Raw genomic sequence first — 17,280 nt, forward strand, 5'->3', positions numbered from 1 at the left:
ACTGTGTAAGAGCCGGCGTACCAGAGCAGGTGACGTCACCGCCCTTCCCTGTGATAGCAGGACTACAGCTACTGGGCTGTAGGGAGATCTCTCTTTAGCTCACGGGGTTGGGTCGCTGCAGAGAGACGCGGAAGTCCCGGGTTCGAGCCACCTATACTTTGGGCCGACCAGATGCGGCAAGGGCGCCCGCGGAGCCCCCGTTGCGTTACAATATATAATTCCCCCTGATTCGTTCCTGAATCCCCCCAAAATAAATCACACAATAATTTTCACACTTTATTTTGTGTAACACAAAAGTGTTACAGTGACAACAGTATTACGTTTTTGTCTTAATTACTGGCCATTACAGTTTATTTAACTAAACACTTTCTGTACATTAAATGATGTTCATATTGTACAGTATTTAAGGTATTTAAAGCAGAAAACAAAACTAAACAAGTAATATGTGTAACAGTGTTCCTTAATCATTCAAGCCAAAAATTAAAAAATAAATATCAGTAAGTAGATTAAGGAATAAAGGGCATACAGCTTTATCCCTACACACTGAAGCGTATTCCTCCACCTACAGTAGGATGCTGTCACCAGCAAAGGAATTTGTCACCAACAAAGGAATTTTGTTCACTATAGCAAAAACAATTCTGTGGTCCCTTTTTAATGCTGGGTTGTTCAAAAAGCAATACCAGCAGGAACAGTCTTTTAAAATAATAATGAATTGTTGTTTTTCCTCACAAAGTAATGAACAAAGTGTGAGGGAACCATATTCTAGTCTTCAAAATCCTCAAAGACACTACCAAAATCAACCCAGTGAATTTCTTCACAATCAGCAGTGAAACATGAACCAGAGGACACCAGTGGAAATTACATGTAAGTGCATTTTAAATGAAAACAGAAGACACTTCTTTACACAAAGGGTTGTGGGAGTCTCCCCACACCAGCTATCAGTGGGGAGGAGAACAGTGTGATGAAGCCAAATAATAGATGGGAATTATTAGGAGGCCATGATTGGTAAAAGCCAGAGGGAAATTTGGCCAGGACACCAGGGTAACACCCCTGCTCTTTTCAAGAAACACCTTGGGATTTTTAATGACCAGAGAGAGACAGGACCTCAGTTTTACATCTCATCCAAAGGATGGCGCCTTTTTATAGTATAGTGTCCCCGTCACTATACTGGGGCATTAGGACCCACAGACTGCAGGATGAGCGCCTCCTGCTGGCCCCACTAACACCTCTTCCAGCAGCAGCCTTAGTTTTTGCCAGGAGTCTCCAATCCAGGTACTGGCCAAGCTCACACCTGCTGAGCTTCAGTGGGGCTGCCAGTTGTGAGTTGCAGGGTGATATGGCTGCTGGTCAATTGATACCATGGCTAATCTCCAAAAATAGCTGGATGAGATCAATTAGCTACCAAATATGAAAAAAGGCTAGACAGGCCGCAGAGCCTCCTCTGGTTTGTGACTGGTCTTATGTTCTTAAAGCATCTCAAAGGAATTTACCACTGTTTGAGTAGCACAGCAGCCACTGAACAACAGCTCTGCTTCCTAGCTGCACAGGACATCAGACAGGAAAGAGACAGATCGCTTCATGAATCGGATTAAGGAGGGGTTTTAGTGAGAACAGGCTGTCCAAGCTCAGAATGATATTGAGCCAGGACACCAAGGTTAACACCCATATCCTCAGGAACAGCCTTTAACAGATCTTTAATTAAGAAGTAAGTTGGACTTCAGTTTAATGTCTCATCTGAAGGACTGTACCTCCTACAACACAGTGCCCATAGTCACCCTACTGGGGCATTGATGTGGAAATTCTGTTCTTGAGGGGGGAGCGCCACCCAGTGGTCCACCAGCAGTACCTGCTGCAGCAAACTGGAGGTTTATTTGATTGGAGTAATCCTGTATTTGTCTGTAATCCCAGGACTGACCAGGCCTGTTATATCTTACCTTCTGATGCTGCCAGAAGCTAGTAATACTGTATACTGTAATACTGGAGAAGCTGGTAAATTGGCCCCAGTTAGGCCAGTAATTGTGTTCAGAGCTGAGCTGGAATAGGGCGCTGCAGATACTGTATGCCAGCCCTCTGGAGCACATCTGATCACCCTCATAAAGACATTATTACAGAGCCCGAGTGTCTCAAGCAGGACGACATCAGGCATTTCATATGAGGGTCTAGGGCTGAAGTACCCATCCAGGCAGCAGTTCTGTTAGAGTGGAGTAGTGATTAGGGATGATTGGATTGGTCATGGTTTCCAAACTGGACTGGGACGTTGACCCTTTGAATAAGGATACTTCACTCAGATTGCTCCAGGAAATACATGTTACATTAAATGGGGACTTCTCAGGTCATCAGTACAACGAGAGGATTTATTCTCTACTCAAGAATAAAGGGCGGAGTGGTGGCTCTGTGGCTAAGGATCTGCGCCTATGCCTGGAAGGTTGTTGGGTCAAATCCCACAGCCAGCAGAGGAATCCTACTTCGTTGGGCCCCTGAGCAACACCCTTAACCCCAACTGCCCCAGGGGTGCCGTACAATGGCTGACCCTGCGCTCTGACCCCAAGCTTCTCTCCTTGTCTGTGTGTCTGTATCTCATGGAGAAAAGCTAGGGTATGCGAAAAGACGAATTCCTAATGCAAGAAATTGTACAGGGCTAATAAAGAAACATCATCATTATTATTATCATTACTATTGGGTTAACTGAAGACTGAAGGGAAATAATCGTGGGCGTCTATATATCACATTATACGGTAATTCGCGTCCACGCCTGACAGGACACGGAAGTCCGGGCAGAGGGAGTGGCCATCGGAAGTGGCTCCGACAGCCCCTCCCCCCGCCTGCTAGCCGTTCTGCATCCTTGTTGTTGGCATTTCCCGCACTCAGCAGCTGGCTTTTTAATTCATTCCTTGCTTTCCCAAGGGCTCGGCTTCGCGTATCTCCCTGCAAAGGTATTTATCTTCTCGTTGTTCTTACTTTTCACGTCTCTAAAGGGGAGCTATGTCTGTCTCGTTCCTCTAGCGAACTTGAGGAATCGCGTTAGGGGAACCGAAGTTGCCAGTTCGGAGAAATTCGCAGACCGGGATCCCCGAACCCGCTGTTCAGATCCTGGCTGGTTCTCGCTAGTCCGGGCTGGGAGAGAAGAAGTTGGGGCCGTCTGCTGGGGACAGTATCTCTGCTTGTCCAACCAGCAGGCTCTGTGTGCTACCCAGTACTGCACTCTACCTGTTGCGCGCAGTATCTGTTGATACGTGGTATTTTTTTTTTTAATCCTGTAATCGCCTGTCGGCCTCACCCTTGTCTGTCTCCACCCGCTAATGCGCTCGGCATGTCCCCCCTTGTATTTGTGTCTCTTCCTCTCTCTCGGACTCTTTCATTCAAATCTTAGCTTCCAATTCAAATCCCCATTCAAATCATGATTTGCTTATTTTGGAGCCGGTCAGTTCACAAAGGCACTCCCGCCTTCTTTAACCTGTCTCCTCCTCTTCATCGGCACTGATTGAAGTGGATTTAACAGGAGAAATCAGTTAGGATCATAGCTTTCACTTGGATTCACCTGGACAGTCTATATTCAAGGAAAGAGCAGGTGTCCCTAATGTTTTGTACACTCAGTGTATGTCCCTCTCAGTGCAGTGTTAATGTACTGGAGTGTCCAGTCAGTGTGTCTGTACTGTATTAACCCCTCTCTCTCAGTGCAGTGTTAATGTACTGGAGTGTCCAGTGTGTCTGTACTGTATTAACCCCTCTCTCTCAGTGCAGTGTTAATGTCCTGTAGTGTCCAGTCAGTGTGTCTGTACTGTATTAACCCCTCTCTCTCAGCGCAGTGTTAATGTACTGGAGTGTCCAGTCAGTGTGTCTGGACTGTATTAACCCCTCTCTCTCAGTGCAGTGTTAATGTACTGGAGTGTCCAGTCAGTGTGTCTGTACTGTATTAACCCCTCTCTCTCAGTGCAGTGTTAATGTACTGGAGTGTCCAGTCAGTGTGTCTGTACTGTATTAACCCCTCTCTCTCAGTGCAGTGTTAATGTCCTGTAGTGTCCAGTCAGTGTGTCTGTACTGTATTAACCCCTCTCTCTCAGTGCAGTGTTAATGTACTGGAGTGTCCAGTCAGTGTGTCTGGACTGTATTAACCCCTCTCTCTCAGTGCAGTGTTAATGTACTGGAGTGTCCAGTCAGTGTGTCTGTACTGTATTAACCCCTCTCTCAGTGCAGTGTTAATGTACTGGAGTGTCCAGTCAGTGTGTCTGTACTGTATTAACCCCTCTCTCTTAGTGCAGTGTTAATGTACTGTATTAATCTCTCTTTCTGGCAGCCATGTCGTTCAGGCGGGTGGTGAGGCAGAGTAAGTTCCGCCATGTGTTTGGGCAGGCCTGGCGAGTGGAGCAGTGTTTTGATGATGTCCGTGTGTCACGGGTCACCTGGGACACTCCGCTCTGTGCAGTCAATCCCAAATTCCTCGCCATCATCATCGAGGCCAGTGGGGGCGGCGCCTTCCTCGTCCTGCCACTTCACAAGGTCTGTCTGAGAGCTGGGCAGGCCGGCTTTGTCTCTTCCTGTCTCTCGGATTCAAATTCCAGAGCTTTATTGACATGACCAGTGAGTGACAGTGTTGCCAAAGCAAATTCAACATTTACCAACATTGACAGAGAAGAATTTTATTGGGCGTACACATACATCACATAAAACATTATTAAGAGACTGCCTCACTGTCAGTTCCTCAGGCTGGGACAGGAGATCACACATTGTATTATTATTGAGAGACAGGCTCACTGTCAGTTCCTCAGGCTGGGACAGGAGATCACACACTGCATTATTTTTATTGAAAGACAGGCTCACTGTTCCTCAGGCTGGGACAGGAGATCACACACTGTATTATTATTGAGAGACAGGCTCACTGTCTGTTCCTCAGGCTGGGACAGGAGATCACACACTGCATTATTATTGAGAGACAGGCTCACTGTCTGTTCCTCAGGCTGGGACAGGAGATCACACACTGTATTATTATTATTGAGAGACAGGCTCACTGTCTGTTCCTCAGGCTGTGACAGGAGATCACACACTGCATTATTTTTATTGAAAGACAGGCTCACTGTCTGTTCCTCAGGCTGTGACAGGAGATCACACACTGCATTATTTTTATTGAAAGACAGGCTCACTGTTCCTCAGGCTGGGACAGGAGATCACACACTGTATTATTATTGAGAGACAGGCTCACTGTCTGTTCCTCAGGCTGTGACAGGAGATCACACACTGGGCTACAGCTCTATTGAGATTCTTCTTCCCTCCATCAGTAGGATTGGATTCTGTTCAGATTGTGGGAGGTGTAGAAATTCTGGGAATAGGTTAATTTGTCGCTGCTTCTACCTGCTGGCAGTGGGAGCACAACCAGGTCTGTCTTTGTGTGGTGTCTATGTCCAGGATGAGCCCCCTAGGTTTGTCTGTGCTCAGTTTCTGTGGCCAGACTCTTTGTATATCTTCCTCTATAGATGCTTGTCTCTGTTCTCTGTGAGAGTCAGGCTCTTCCCAGAAGGGCCTCCTCCTGTTTGTGACCTGTGTTGTGTTCCTGGGGTGTAAGTCTGTTGGACTCTTCTCCTCTCCCTCAGTGTGGGCGTGTGGACATGTCCTGCCCCTCGGTGTGTGGTCACTCCGCCCCGGTCCTCGACATCCAGTGGTGTCCCCATGACGACAACATCATCGCCAGCTCTGGGGAGGACTGCACTGTGAAGGTGAGAGCGAGGAAAAGGAGGAGAGGGGGCCGAGGAGGCGAGGGGGCCAGGAGGCGAGGGGGCCGAGGAGGCGAGAGGGGGACAGGAGGCGAGAGGGGGACAGGAGGCGAGGGGGCCGAGGAGGCGAGAGGGGGCCGAGGAGGCGAGAGGGGGCCGGGAGGCGAGAGGGGGCCGGGGAGGCGAGAGGGGGCCGGGGAGGCGAGGGCGAGAGGGGGCCGAGGAGGCGAGGGCGAGAGGGGGACGGGAGGAGAGGGGGCCGAGGAGGCGAGGGCGAGAGGGGGCCGAGGAGGCGAGGGCGAGAGGGGGCCGAGGAGGCGAGGGGGAGAGGGGGACGGGAGGAGAGGGGGCCGAGGAGGCGAGGGGGAGAGGGGGACGGGAGGAGAGGGGGCCGAGGAGGCGAGGGGGAGAGGGGGACGGGAGGTGAGAGGGAGAGGGGGACGGGAGGTGAGAGGGCCGAGGAGGAGAGAGGGATGAGGTCTTGTTACTGTGTGTGACTGTATTAAGTGTGCAGCACTATATTCAGTGTAGAATAGTGTGGAGTGTGCAGTATTGTGTTCAGTGTGTGAAAATGTTGAGTGTGCAGTACTTAACGGAATGGTATTGAGTGTGCAGTACTGTGTTCGGTGTGTAACTGTGCTGTGTGGACGCAGGTGTGGCAGATTCCAGATGAGGGTCTGGTGACCCCAATGACGGAGCCCCTCGTGTCTTTGGAGGGTCACTCCAAGAGAGTGGGTATCCTGGCCTGGCACCCCACTGCCCTGAATGTGCTGCTGAGTGCAGGTAAGTCTGTCTCATTCACTGACAGATCAGGTGACTTTCTGATCTGATCCGTGTATTAACCCCTCTCTCTTTCCCCAGGCTGTGACAATGTGCCTTGTGTCTGTATTAACCCCTCTCTCTTTCCCCAGGCTGTGACAATGTGCCTTGTGTCTGTATTAACCCCTCTCTCTTTCCCCAGGCTGTGACAATGTGCCTTGTGTCTGTATTAACCCCTCTCTCTTTCCCCAGGCTGTGACAATGTGCCTTGTGTCTGTATTAACCCCTCTCTCTTTCCCCAGGCTGTGACAGCGTGCCATGTGTCTGTATTAACCTCTCTCTCTGCCCCAGGATGTGACAGTGTGCCGTGTGTCTGTATTAACCTCTCTCTCTGTCCGCAGGCTGTGACAGGGTGCCGTGTGTCTGTATTAACCCCTCTCTCTGTCCGCAGGCTGTGACAGTGTGCCGTGTGTCTGTATTAACCCCTCTCTGTCCCCAGGCTGTGACAGGGTGCCGCGTATCTGTATTAACCCCTCTCTCTGCCCCAGGCTGTGGCAGTATGCCGTGTGTCTGTATTAACCCCTCTCTCTGTCCGCAGGCTGTAACAGTGTGCCGTGTGTCTGTATTAACCCCTCTCTGTCCCCAGGCTGTGACAGGGTGCCGCGTATCTGTATTAACCCCTCTCTCTGCCCCAGGCTGTGGCAGTATGCCGTGTGTCTGTATTAACCCCTCTCTCTGTCCCCAGGCTGTGACAGGGTGCCGTGTGTCTGTATTAATCCCTCTCTCTGTCCCCAGGCTGTGGCAGTGTGCTGTGTCTCTGTATTAACCCCTTTCTCTGTCCCCAGGCTGTGACAGGGTGCCGTGTGTCTGTATTAACCCCTCTCTCTGTCCGCAGGCTGTGACAGTGTGCCGCGTATCTGTATTAACCCCTCTCTCTGCCCCAGGCTGTGGCAGTATGCCGTGTGTCTGTATTAACCCCTCTCTCTGTCCCCAGGCTGTGACAGGGTGCCGTGTGTCTGTATTAATCCCTCTCTCTGTCCCCAGGCTGTGGCAGTGTGCCGTGTGTCTGTATTAACCCCTCTCTCTGTCCCCAGGCTGTGACAATGTGCCGTGTGTTGGTATTAACCCCTCTCTCTGTCCCCAGGCTGTGACAGGGTGCCGTGTGTCTGTTTTAACCCCTCTCTCTGTCCCCAGGCTGTGGCAGGGTGCCGTGTGTCTGTATTAATCCCTCTCTCTGTCCCCAGGCTGTGGCAGTGTGCTGTGTCTCTGTATTAACCCCTCTCTCTGTCCCCAGGCTGTGACAGGGTGCCGTGTGTCTGTATTAACCCCTCTCTCTGTCCGCAGGCTGTGACAGTGTGCCGCGTATCTGTATTAACCCCTCTCTCTGCCCCAGGCTGTGGCAGTATGCCGTGTGTCTGTATTAATCCCTCTCTCTGTCCCCAGGCTGTGACAGGGTGCCGTGTGTCTGTATTAATCCCTCTCTCTGTCCCCAGGCTGTGGCAGTGTGCCGTGTGTCTGTATTAACCCCTCTCTCTGTCCCCAGGCTGTGACAATGTGCCGTGTGTTGGTATTAACCCCTCTCTCTGTCCCCAGGCTGTGACAGGGTGCCGTGTGTCTGTATTAACCCCTCTCTCTGTCCCCAGGCTGTGCCAGGGTGCCGTGTGTCTGTATTAATCCCTCTCTCTGTCCCCAGGCTGTGACAGGGTGCCGTGTGTCTGTATTAACCCCTCTCTCTGTCCCCAGGCTGTGACGATGTGCTGTGTGTTGGTATTAACCCCTCTCTCTGTCCCCAGGCTGTGACAGGGTGCCGTGTGTCTGTATTAACCCCTCTCTCTGTCCCCAGGCTGTGACAATGTGCTGTGTATCTGGGATGTGGGCAGTGGGGAGTTGCTATACAGGCTGGAGGACTCTCACCCTGACATGATCTACAGCGTGTCCTGGAATAGAGATGGCAGTCTGCTCTGCACTGCCTGCAAGGACAAGGCTCTGCGTGTCATCGACCCCCGCAGAGGATCTGTGGTCAAGGCAGGGAGAACTGCTTACCTTAATATCACTACAGAGTGTTTAGATTTGTCTGTGTCTCTCTTTTGATCTCTATTGAAATGTCTGCTCTATGTAGTTCGCTTATAGTCAGCAGTGTTGTAGTCCTGAGGTATCCAGTAGGTCAGTATGTCTTCTCCAGGTCCTAAGTAGCCCTGATTCAGCTGGCCAGTCCTGTTCCTCAGCAGCATGCTGTACTCCATTGAAACTGGCTATTAAGCTACTACACAGCCCTTCTTGCACCTGTGATACCCCTCAGTACAGTCTTTGTTATACAGTCCCATGGCCTGTAAGATACCCAATCCATTGCAAATGAGCTCTCATCCTCTGGATCCCTCACCCTCCGTCCATCCACTCTGGAGCCCAGACATAGACTGAAACCCTTTCTTCCCAGCTGGTCTTATAAGCATTGTAATAAGCACAGAGGTGTGGCTTATTCCATGGAGAGCTTATCCTGACAGTCCTGACAGCTCCTTTTCCTTCCATCTGTGTGAAGACCGAGACCAGCTGTCTTATTCTGCATTCTCTCCATAAATGGGTGGCCATCTTGGCTCAAAGCCCTACTGCAGAGCCTGAGTGTTGAGCCAAGATGGGATCATCCTCGCAGAGCTATCTCTTACTGTATCAAATCCCTCTCTCAATCTCTCAGTGCAGTGTTAATGTACTGCAGGGTCCAGTCAGTGTGTCTGTACTGTATTAACCCCTCTCTCTCAGTGCAGTGTTAATGTACTGCAGTGTCCAGTCAGTGTGTCTGTACTGTATTAACCCCTCTCTCTCAGTGCAGTGTTAATGTACTGTAGTGTCCAGTCAGTGTGACTGTACTGTATTAACCCCTTTCTCTTTCTCAGGTCAAGGAAAGGGCTCATGATGGCTCCAGACCCATGAGAGCTGTGTTTCTTTCTGATGGAAAGATCTTCACCACTGGCTTCAGCCGGATGAGTGAGAGACAGCTGGCACTGTGGGATGTGGTAAGATGGGTGGGGAACAGGGTGGAGTGAGGGAGTGGGACTGTGTAGAGAGAAGGGTGACAGCGGGAGGACAGATCTTCTTAGATTAATGCTGTAATTAGTGGTGTACCACTGGGGTCTGTACTGGGACCACTGCTATTCTGAATTAGATCAGTTATGTAATTAGTGGAGTACCTTTGGCAGAGTTAATTGGCATCCTATGCAGGGTGAGTCTCCTCCGCCCTGTATTTCTGAGATGGGTTCTTTGGATTTATTTCACTAGGCCACAAAACGTGGTCCTGCAGTGGGAATTTAATGTGTTTCAGATTTTTTAAGCAGTACACATTCTTTGAATCTCAGAAACAGCTTGTGTTGTTTTAATTTACTTAATTTACTTAGCATCTGAAATAATAATCACTCTTTAAGATAAAGAATTTGAAAACTGAAAACACCTGAATCTTTCTCACTAATGGCTATGAAATGTTTTCAACAGAGTGAAAATTGACATTTAAATTAGGCAAAAAAACTAACAATCCTTCTTAACTTTTATGGAAAAAATATCCCAGAACCCCTAAGGTCAAAATATACTGCTGCACCCTTAACATACACACTGTGTGTACACAAATTACACTACATATACAAGACTACAACCACAATAGTCACACATTGCTTACATTGTGCAGTATTGTACAACTCTTTATGGTTTGGTGAGTGCATGAAGATTAGTATGTGGTGATTCAAGTCTGTGATGTCTTGTCACTCTGTGTAGTTGTGAATGAGTGATGATGTCACAACTCTATGATGACGTCATGTCTCTGTATGCCCTGACAGAATGATCTGGAGGAGCCCATGGTGATGCAGGAGATGGACAGCAGCAATGGAGTCCTGTTGCCTTTCTATGACCCTGACACCAACATTGTCTACCTCTGCGGGAAGGTGAGACTTTTCTCAAACTCAGGGCTGTGCTTTGCAGGGCTGCTACACTTGCAGAGCCCTTTCATTTAAAAGAAAATTTATGCCATTTGAAAAAAGAAACACACAGAAAAATAGTGTTAACAAGGCAATATCTATTAACATGTACACATCACAGACATTCCTGGTCTTTTCCTATTAACATAGTAAGAAAATGAAAATTAATGTAGTACTGCAAGGAACTGTACCCAGGACCACTGCTCTTCTTAATTATATCAGTTATTTAATTAGTGGAGTACCACAGGGGTCTGTACTAGGACCACTACTCTTATTCTTCTTTAGCAGTGATGTAATTAGTGTTGTAGCGCAGCACTGTATTTTATGTACAGTATGTTTTGTACTTGTTAACTGATTTATGTGTTAAATATATTATGCATTGTGTTATGTCATTTTACCTGGATGCAAAGAACATTTCCCATATGGGACAAAAAAATGAAGTAAGTAATTGTGTTGCTGTTTAGCTTGTCTCCATCTCCATGCAGTCTGCTGCCCCGACAGCATCTCCCCATGTGGGAATATGAGATACAAGACTGTTTCTCTCGGTGTTTGGACTGTGACCGATGGTGCTGAGTTAACCCCTCTCTGCCTCTCCTCTCCTCAACCCGCAGGGAGACTGCAGCATCCGCTACTTCGAGGTGACAGCAGAGCCACCCTTTGTTCACTTCCTGAACACCTTCACCAGCAAGGAGCCCCAGAGGGGGATGGGCTTCCTGTGCAAGAGAGGGGTTGATGTCAACAAGTGTGAGATAGCCAGGTACCCGAGGGACAGACTCTTTCCTTTCACACTAGAGCACACCACAGGGTGCAGCCCCAGCTGGGTGACCATAAAGTGCCCTGCTGTTACAGACTGGGGCTGGAGAGAGAACCCGTTGTGGAAAGGATGTGCCTCCCGTTCTCTGTTGTAAATGGACTCTTCCAAGTTGTTGAGGCCAATACTCTGGTTTCTTTCAAGAAACAGCTGGATGAGATCTGGGGATCAATTAACTACTGACTACTGAACAGGCTAGATGGGCACAAGGGTCTCTCCTCTTGTTTGTGGCCTGTCTTGTTTTCTGATGTTTTTCTTATCTCATTACTGTTCTCTTCTTGGGGTCCCTGCTCGTCAGGAGGGGGAGGAATCTGCTGTCGGTGTTGGTTAATCTTTGGGCTGTCAGATCTCTGAATCTGGATCTGCATGGGGAGGGGCAGGAGAGTTCCTTACTTTGAACTCACGGTACCCCCCCAGAGTGCGGGGTGCACTCTCTGAACTGGACTGACTTCACTCCCTCTGTCTGCTCAGGTTCTACAAGCTGCACGAGAGGAAGTGTGAGCCCATTTCCATGACTGTTCCTCGAAAGGTAGGTGCAGATCTTGTCCCGGGGAAATGAGCTGTTTCCTGGTATGGGACTGCCAACCCCTGAGCCAGCATATCACCAGATTACACGTGGATGCTTAGGCTGCAGTTTGTGGCTCAGGGGTTGGCAGTCTCACATTTGGTGGTTGTAGTGGGATCGGTATGTACCCAAGTGGTCTGTCAAGCCTGCGTGCCCAGTTTTCCTCAGGGAGAATAGGGTTCAGCTGATTGGCCCTGTGCAGAATTGGACATTCCTCAGGAGTTGCAGTAGTCAGTATATCAGTAGACGAGTGCAGAGGATGGGGCAGTGTGAATGAGTGATGATGTCACAGCTTTTGTGAGGATGTCACAACTTTGTGATGACGTCATGTCTGTCTATGCCCTGACAGAATGATCTGAAGGTCTAAGATCCTGCAGTTCAGGGAGGGCTGTGTTACTGGCATCCTGAACTTTAGGGTGTTTAGATAACACAGATATGTTTACTCAACTCCTGGGCTTTAACACGCCGGCAGTCAACCAGCAGTCCTAATGGCAGTTTAGGCTTGAAAACTTAGAAGGAGTGAACAGGGACTTGTAAGGGTTTTGTTATGGATTGGATTTATTAACGAAAGATGAATCTACACAGAATCTGGCATTTGTTTCTCTAGTGTGTACTGCATTCCCCCATTAATTTGAATACTCCAGAGTCTCAACAGAGTAGAGAAGGGGAGGGGTGGCTTGGGGAAGGGAGAGTAGCTGTCCGGGCAGTCAGTGCTTCAGGACTGACCCTCCCGCCCTGTCTCTCTCTCTCAGTCTGACCTCTTTCAGCAAGACCTCTATCCGGACACAGCGGGCCTGGAGCCCCCCCTGCTGGCTGAGGAGTGGGTTGCGGGCCGAGATGCTCCGCCTGTTCTGGTCTCTCTGAGTGGAGGCTACACTCCCTCCAAGCAGCGTGACCTCAAGTTCACCCCCAAGAGGACCCCCCTGACAGCTGGCGCCGCGGTGCCTTCCCCTTCCACACCCCCTGACTCGCCCCCTGTTACCCCCAGGGCAATGGAGGGGGGTGACACCCAGAGGGCAGAAGCTACTGCTACCACAGTAACCAGAACTCTTTCTCGGGGACAGAATGATGAAGATAATGATGGTGATGATGAAGCTGATACTGGCCGTGTTGCTGCTCCCAACACTGCAGAAAAAGAGGTGAGGGAAACATTCATCAGTGCAGTCAGTGTGTCTGTACTGTATTAACCCCTCTCTCTCAGTGCAGTGTTAATGTACTGGAGTGTCCAGTCAGTGTGTCTGTACTGTATTAACCCCTCTCTCTCAGTGCAGTGTTAATGTGCTGTAGTGTCCAGTCAGTGTGTCTGTACTGTATTAACCCCTCTCTCTCAGTGCAGTGTTAATGTACTGGAGTGTCCAGTCAGTGTCTCTATACCGTATGAACCCCTCTCTCTCAGTGCAGTGTTAATGTACTGGAGTGTCCAGTCAGTGTGTCTGTATGAACCCCTCTCTCTCAGTGCAGTGTTAATGTACTGGAGTGTCCAGTCAGTCAGTGTGTCTGTATGAACCCCTCTCTCTCAGTGCAGTGTTCATGTCCTGTAGTGTCCAGTCAGTGAGTCTGGACTGTATTAACCCCTCTCTCTCAGTGCAGTGTTAATGTACTGGAGTGTCCAGTCAGTGTGTCTGTACTGTATTAACCCCTCTCTCTCAGTGCAGTGTTAATGTACTGGAGTGTCCAGTCAGTATGTCTGTACTGTATTAACCCCTCTCTCTCAGTGCAGTGTTAATGTACTGGAGTGTCCAGTCAGTGTGTCTGGACTGTATTAACTGCTCTCTCTCAGTGCAGTGTTAATGTACTGGAGTGTCCAGTCAGCGTGTCTGTACTGTATTAACTGGGGTGGTGCGGTGAGTCTGTGGCTAAGGATCTGTGCCTGTGGCTTGAAGGCCGGCAGAGGAATCCTACTCCGTTGGGCCCCTGAGAAAGGCCCTTAACCCCAACTGCTCCAGGGGTGTTGTATAAATGGCTGACTCTGCGCTCTGACCCCAAGCTTTTCTTCCTGTCTGTGTGTCTAATGGAGAGCAAGTTGGAGTATGCGAAAAGAAATTGTATATGACCAGTGATCTGATCTTACCTTATCTTAACCTCTCTCAGTACAGTGTTAATGTACTGTCACATTCAGTCACTCAATATGTTTGTCCTGCATTAACCTCTCTCTCTTTCAGGCTGAGGAGGAGCGGCTTAATGAAATCCTGGCAGAGGTTCGTGCCCTTCGATCTCTTGTTCTCTCTCAGGGACAACGGATAGCACAACTGGAGGAACAGCTGGCCGGTATTGAGGATGGGCACGTCTGACTGTACACAACAGGACATTAGCACTACACTGAGAGAGAGGGGTTAATACAGTACAGACACATTGACTAGACACTCCAGTACATTAACACTGCACTGAGAGAGAGGGGTTAATACAGTACAGACACACTAACTGGACACTACAGTACATTAACACTGCACTGAGAGAGAGGGGTTAATACAGTACAGACACACTGACTGGACACTCCAGTACATGAACACTGCACTGAGAGAGAGGGGTTAATACAGTACAGACACACTGCCTGGACACTCCAGTACATTAACACTGCACTGAGAGGGGTTAATACAGTCCAGACACACTGACTGGACACTCCAGTACATTAACACTGCACTGAGAGAGAGGGGTTAATACAGTACAGACACACTGACTGCACACTCCAGTACATTAACACTGCACTGAGAGAGAGGGGTTAATACAGTACAGACACACTGACTGGACACTCCAGTACATTAACACTGCACTGAGAGAGAGGGGTTAATATAGTACAGACACATTGACTGGACACTCCAGTACATTAACACTGCACAGAGAGACATATAGATGGGTACAATCACAGACTGTGAGTGAAAAGAGGGCTTCAATTTAATCATGTAACTCATACTCTAGTCTTGATCTTTTAGGGGATTTGCGTGCAGCTATATATTGATGTAGCAACTTGTCTAAAGGCTTTTATAGAATATTCTATATACATACATATATGCAATTATCTTTTTAAAATAATTAGGTTATGAATGGATATTTTAGGATAATTGTAGTTAGTATAGTGTTTTTTAAATGCATTTTGTTCTTGACAAAGAAGTCTGAGCCACTTAAATCTTCATTGTGCAGGACTGACTGTACTGTGATCTTGATTAATTATGAATTCAGATTATAATAACATTCCCACTGACAACGGTATGAGCCACACCATCCTGGAGGGGAGTGGACTGAATTTACTGTGATCTGGAATAGGTCATAACTGGAATTACAACTGGTCTCCTACTGACACTGACACACAAAGCAGTGTGAGACACTCCAAACTGTACTGGACTGGACTAGCTGCACTGTGATTTTGATTAGTTATTAAGTGAGATTTTAATCAGACTCCATTCACAGTAACAACAGAGAGATACTGAGATACTCAAGGCTGTACAAGACTGACTGTAATTGAGGTTACAATTAGACTCCCAAAGACAGAACAGTGAGACACTGCAGGCTCTATTGGACTGGGCTGACTATACTGTGAACTTGATTTATTTGTCAACATCGGTTATGTTCTGACTCCCATTAACACTGACAAGAGATGTCTGAGACACTGCAGGTCACACTGGGCTGACTTTACTGTGAACTTGATTTAGTTTTTAACTGGGATTAAATCAGACTCCCACTGACAATGACAGAGCAGTTTGAGACACACCAAGATGTACAGGATAGGACTGCCTGTGTCGTGTGTGAGCTGGATTAGTGATTAACTGAAACTTTAAACAGACTTCCACTGACATTGACAGAACAATATGGGCCACTACAGGCTGTTCTGTATTGACTTTTGCTGTGAGATGGATAAGTTATTAGTTTTATAATAACACTGGCAGAACAGTCTTGCACACACCAGGCTTTAGTGAACTGACTTTACTGTGAGTTTGCTTAGTTACTAACTTCAATTAGGTCACAATCTAATGACATTTGACTTCTTCCGTGATATGGCAGGAGAATTAAATTTGCAAATAATAAGATAAAAAGAACCATTCCATTTTTAATTCTTCTTTCTAATAAAACGGGTTACATATTAATTAGAAGGCTTTTACTTCCTTAGCCGAGGTGTTAATTATTGTAATTATTTTGCTGCAATGTCCTCTTCTCTGTGAAGCAGGATGGACATAATTTTTAGCTGGAAAACAAAGCAGATTGGCAACAGCCTCAGACTCTCTGGGTAGTTGATGAAATAACGATGTCCCACTGTGTCCCATACATACTGCTAAACATTGGCAGAAGCTGTTGATATTGATGATGTCACACTGTCTCCAGTACAGTGCCTTGTAAAAATATTTTTCCCCTTCCAAAGATGTACCATGATTATATACAGTACACATTGCTTTAAAGAGAATACCTTTAATGTGCATAAACTGCGAAGAAAAATATAAATATAAAATACAATTGCATATTTTATTCAAGCGAAAATTCAACCCATAAACATGTTTAGTTTGAACATTTGAGTTCTGAGAAATCTGAAAAAAAAAATCACTTTTGTAATGTACCAGAAAGTGGCCGAAGCTATAGATACGGCTGTCACGTTGTTATTGATGTCACAGTAAATACTGATGATGTCATACTATCTCCATTAAACACTGCCCAGAGAGTGGGGGGTGGAGCCTACTAATGATGTCACACTGTCTCCATAAGACACTGCTCAGAGAGTGGGAGGAGGCGGAGCATATTGGTGATGTCAAACTATCTCCATTAGACACTGCCCAGAGAGGAGGGGTAGAGAGGGGTAGAGCCTACTGATGATGTCACACTGCCCTGAAGTCTGTGAGCTGAGGCTTGTGATTGGTGGTTGGGGTGGAATTTAGGGTGCCAAGGCGTGTGGGCTGGACCCTGCGGCTTGAGTATTGTTCTTGAAAAGGCTCCACACTAGCAGAGCACAGGGACCGAGACTGACGATACCTCTTCCGTCAGCCCTGACTGTGACTCAGTGACTGTTACAGGACTAACACAGGCTAACATAGGTTTAGGTTACCTCTGTGAAAAAGCACTACACAGACCATAAACACAGGCATTTCTGGATTTCACTGTATATATAAAAATGTGATTATAATGAATGGTACAAACTAATAAAGTTGATTTTCTAAATCAGCCCGCCCTTGGCCTCTTTCTCCATTGTGGGTTCTATTCGGATAAAAAGTGCTACATAAATGCAAGGAATTCTTAATCCCACAGTATGTCTTCCTTTTGAAGGAAAAGGCTAGCGCTACAGCATGGACTGTCAGACATGTCACATGATTGGAGCTGTGAACCAGGCGAGAGCCATGTGATTGGTGCAGCCAGGCGAGAGCCATGTGATTGGTGCAGCCAGGCTCCTACTCTCCGAAGTAACAAACCAGCTGTATCAATGGAGCATCTGTAGTATGACTGTCAGGGGTGATGTCACTTTCATTATGTGGTTATAACAGAAATTGTGAATATGGACTGACAAAA

At 47.8% G+C, this 17,280-nt stretch overlaps 1 protein-coding gene across 1 annotated transcript; it reads left to right on the top strand.

The window, feature by feature from the left end:
- The first annotated feature begins 2,818 nt into the window (after positions 1–2,818).
- Positions 2,819–16,935, top strand: coro1b (coronin, actin binding protein, 1B). The gene is made up of 11 exons (XM_088919287.1): positions 2,819–2,933; positions 4,295–4,497; positions 5,586–5,708; positions 6,359–6,488; positions 8,308–8,489; positions 9,353–9,472; positions 10,283–10,387; positions 11,032–11,177; positions 11,703–11,760; positions 12,549–12,935; positions 13,959–16,935. Exons 2-11 carry the CDS (start codon positions 4,297–4,299, stop codon positions 14,085–14,087), a joined length of 1,581 nt encoding a protein of 526 aa, XP_088775413.1. The 5' UTR covers positions 2,819–2,933; positions 4,295–4,296; the 3' UTR covers positions 14,088–16,935.
- The last annotated feature ends 345 nt before the right edge of the window (positions 16,936–17,280 follow it).

This window comes from Atractosteus spatula, chromosome 6 (genome assembly GCF_055471065.1).
Source record: "Atractosteus spatula isolate fAtrSpa1 chromosome 6, fAtrSpa1.hap1, whole genome shotgun sequence".
NCBI lineage: Eukaryota > Metazoa > Chordata > Actinopteri > Semionotiformes > Lepisosteidae > Atractosteus > Atractosteus spatula.